This window comes from Panicum virgatum, chromosome 3N, assembly GCF_016808335.1.
Source record: "Panicum virgatum strain AP13 chromosome 3N, P.virgatum_v5, whole genome shotgun sequence".
NCBI classification, from domain to species: domain Eukaryota; kingdom Viridiplantae; phylum Streptophyta; class Magnoliopsida; order Poales; family Poaceae; genus Panicum; species Panicum virgatum.
The window spans coordinates 64,809,166-64,812,742 of NC_053147.1; the positions used below are offsets into that span (position 1 = coordinate 64,809,166).

The 3,577-nt window shown below is 49.8% G+C and overlaps 1 protein-coding gene across 1 annotated transcript; it reads right to left on the reverse strand.

Annotated features, from left to right (window-relative positions):
- Window positions 1–1,939: 1,939 nt before the first annotated feature.
- LOC120668015 (E3 ubiquitin-protein ligase WAVH1-like) lies at window positions 1,940–3,339 on the reverse strand. The gene is made up of 2 exons (XM_039947980.1): window positions 3,300–3,339; window positions 1,940–3,176 (listed from the first exon to the last, which is right to left on the reverse strand). Exons 1-2 carry the CDS (start codon window positions 3,337–3,339, stop codon window positions 1,972–1,974), a joined length of 1,245 nt encoding a protein of 414 aa, XP_039803914.1. The 3' UTR covers window positions 1,940–1,971.
- Window positions 3,340–3,577: the final 238 nt, after the last annotated feature.

The window sequence follows — 3,577 nt, forward strand, 5'->3', positions numbered from 1 at the left end:
TCAAGCTACGTATAGTGCATACTTATAGGATACTAGTTACACAAACAATTAACATATTTTAATTTATGGTTGTGCGCTTGCCATGTGGCCACATGACCACATCACTAACAAAGAAAGATGCAGAAAAAAGAAGGCACCACTGCACTAGCAGAGAGAAGCCCTCTTGATTACTGAAGTAGCATGTGATGAGAAAGATTTAAATTTATGAATAATAATTAGATAAAAAATACAAAATATATTTAAAATATCAATACTAACCGCGCAAATGCATGGGTCACCTCACTAGTTATTACAAAAAACACAAGATGCCAGCAAAATCCAACAATATATACCAATTTGTCTACTTAGTGTGAGCTTCAAGATTTTCATGAAAGTGGTGACAATTCATATCAACTCGGTCACAGGTCACCTAATTAGCCCTACACAAACAACATTTATGTGAGGTCGAAACATTCTAGAAGGGTTTGTGATCTTACATGAAACAGTATATGTATTACACCAAAAAAACTAGAGTGGGGTAATCTTTAAAATAGATTTCCAAAAGGCATATGACAAAGTGAGGTGGAATTTTCTAGTGTAGACGTTTTGGTTGAAAGGCTTTTCACACAAGTGGGTTGAGTGGATTAAGTCTTTCATCTCAGGTGAAAGCGTAGAAGTTAATGTCAATGATGGGGTAGGTCTTTATTTTCAAACTAAGAAAGCACTTAGGCAAGAAGACCCACTTTCACCCATCCTGTTTAATACAGTAGCCGATATGCTAGCACTGTTTATCAACAGAGGAAAAGCAGTGGATCAGTTGAGTGGTGTAGTGCCCCATCTCATAGATGGCGATCTCTCCATACTACAATATGCTGATGATACGATCCTCTTTATGGACCATAACTTGGAGCATGCTCATAACATGAAGACTATTCTTTGTGCGTTTGAGCAGTTATTGGGTCTGAAAATCAACTTCCATAAGAGCGAAATCTTCTTCTTTGGTGAAGTAAAGAATTATGAAAGTCAGTACATGGAACTATTTGGGTGCAATCCAGGCACTTTTCCAATTCTTCTGTACATCTTTGCCCCTCCCTCGGCGGACGTCTGTCTGTGTCCTCACGGGGGCATTAACGTCTTTTTCCATCGTCGCCGCCAGTTCAACTTCCTTTTATCATTCTTTATTCTGTACTAAGATCGAGCTACCCCAAGATCTCGTCTCCTACACAGATATTACAGACCTACCCACGCGAAGGTCATGCAGCGAACTTGCAAAGCAATGGTCCGAAGGGTGGCGCTTCGGGTGGCATTGCACGCACCAAGTTGTCGAGGCCGTGGGCTTCCAAGGAAGGACCACAGCTTCAAGGGGCTACTGTTAGGGATGCCACCTTCGAACCCCCAGACCAAAGACGGTATAACCGAAGACAAGGCATACAATGACTAAAGCCCCTTTGGCGCTGAGTTCAGGACTGCTAATTCAGCCGGAGGGGCTTCGGAGGAGGTGAATATAGTTGTCGGAGGGTATAAAGGTGTAATAGGCAACAGGTCGGGTAACGACCCCCTATAAATACTAGTAACTGCTACTGATGGGACATTGAATATAGAGTTATTGTATTCCATACTTAGCTCCGCAGGTATTCTCGCGACCCTTGGGGCTCCGTTACTCTTTGCTCGAGACTGCTGTGGTATTTGTCCACCCCGAAAAGTACCCTCCACCAACAGACGCCATTTAGGTGAACACTGATTACCCTATATATGCAGTATATATAGATATAGGTATAAAGATATGTATAGATATATGAAAAGAGCTGTCTCTCGTCGAGGAATTTTTCTACAAATAAAAGAAAGAGAACAAACAATGACACATGGATGACAGTACGTAGAGTGAAAACAGGACCTTTATTCAACAATTCAATATGGTTGAAGAAAAGTGGTAATAAGAAACATAAGAAGATGCCGAAATGACGTACAGATACAATATATATGGTAGATTGCTTAAGTTACGAGGACGATAATTCCAAAAGGCGGGCTTATTTGAAAATTCAACGATGGAAATAAAGGATGCTCCAGCGCGTTCTGCGCGTCCACGAGCGTGTACCGCGCCTCGTCGAGGTCGCCTTTGTCCGCCAGGAGCCTCGCCTGCTTGATCGTGGCGGCCACCGCGCGCCGGGCCAGCTCGGCCTGGAGCTGCCGCGACTTGTCGCTGGCGCCGGGGAGCTGGCTCGGCGTCGGGGTGCGCCTGATCTGGATGTCCTCGGGTCTCTGGTTCCTGTGCGCTTTCCCCTGGGCGCTGAAGTTGGGCGTGGCCTCGGCCAGGGCCGCGTCGTACTCGTAGTCGAGGGTGCTCTTCACGAGGTCGAGGGTGATGATCACCTTGCGGCTCTCCTCGGCGAAGAGGTTGCCGAACTTGATGGTGATCACGCCGGCGGCGTCGGTGGTCTGCGAGTAGTCGGTCCCGGCAGCCACCACCATGGTCTTCAGGTCGCCGCCATCGGGGTCCTGGTCCGTCTTGGGCCTGAGCACGAGCTGCACGTCCTGCGCGACCACCGTGAGGAGGCCTCCCAGCTGCTGCGCGAAGGGCGCCGTCAGGTTGGCCCCGTCCGGCACCGTGCTGAACATGCCGTCGGGGGACTTGGCGGCGAGCTCGCTGAGCAGGTCGTGGTCGGCGTCGCTGCCGAAGCCGAACGTGTAGACGCCCACCTGGCCAGGATCGACCTTCCTGGCGTCGTCCACGTCGCTCTGCTTCCCGTCGGTCATGAGGAAGATGTTCGGGGTGCGAGCGTCGGTGTAGGCGCGGCCGGCGATGACGGCCAGCCCGGTCTCCATGCCAGCCCTGATGTTGGTGCCGCCGCCGGCGGACAGGCCGTCGACGAGGGCGATGAGCTCCTTCTGGGCATCCGGGGTCATGGAGCGCAGCTTGTTGCGCCTGGTGGCGCTGTCGGAGAAGGTGACGATGGAGAGGCGGTCCACGGGGGTGAGCTTCATGATCACGAACTTGATGGCGTTCTTGATGCTGTCGATCTTGCCGTTCGCTATGCGGCTGCTCACGTCGAGCACGGCCACCAGGTCCAGCCCCTCCCTCACGGCGGTGGACTTGGTGGCTTTGATCTCCACCTCCACCGTCACGGTGTCCTCTTCAAGCGACGCATCGCTCTTTAAGTACTTGGTCTGTTCGATGGTCACCAGGTTCTTGGTGCTCCCTGCCGTGTATATATGCATCAAATTACAAATTAAATGCACTCTGATCAAATGCAAACACCTATATATAAATATATGAATGAGATTTATTTGATACAGTACATCTATCCGTGCAAATTACACACCTGAATTCGAAGTGGGAGGCTTGTCATCGTCGTTGTTCATGGGGACGTTCGATGGCTGCGGAGGACCATGACCATTGAGTCAGTGACCACCCATCCTTCTTCCGAGGCGAGAGAGGGAGCAGACTGCTGGGGCAAGCTGTGAACTGGGAGAGGAAAGTGATTGGCCGGAATAGCTAGCTAGCTCCTGCGCATCACAAAGAACAGGGGTCACCCCTATATATACACACACGTCAAAAGCAATAGGCTGCCCTGGATCGATCCATGGACTACTTCACTGT

Coding starts and splice junctions, on each gene's coding strand:
- LOC120668015 (XM_039947980.1), bottom strand. CDS start 3,339: ATGAACAACGACGATGACAAGCCTCCCACTTCGAATTCAG. Junction 3,177..3,299: donor GCCTCCCACTTCGAATTCAG/GTGTGTAATTTG, acceptor TATACACGGCAG/GGAGCACCAAGAACCTGGTG.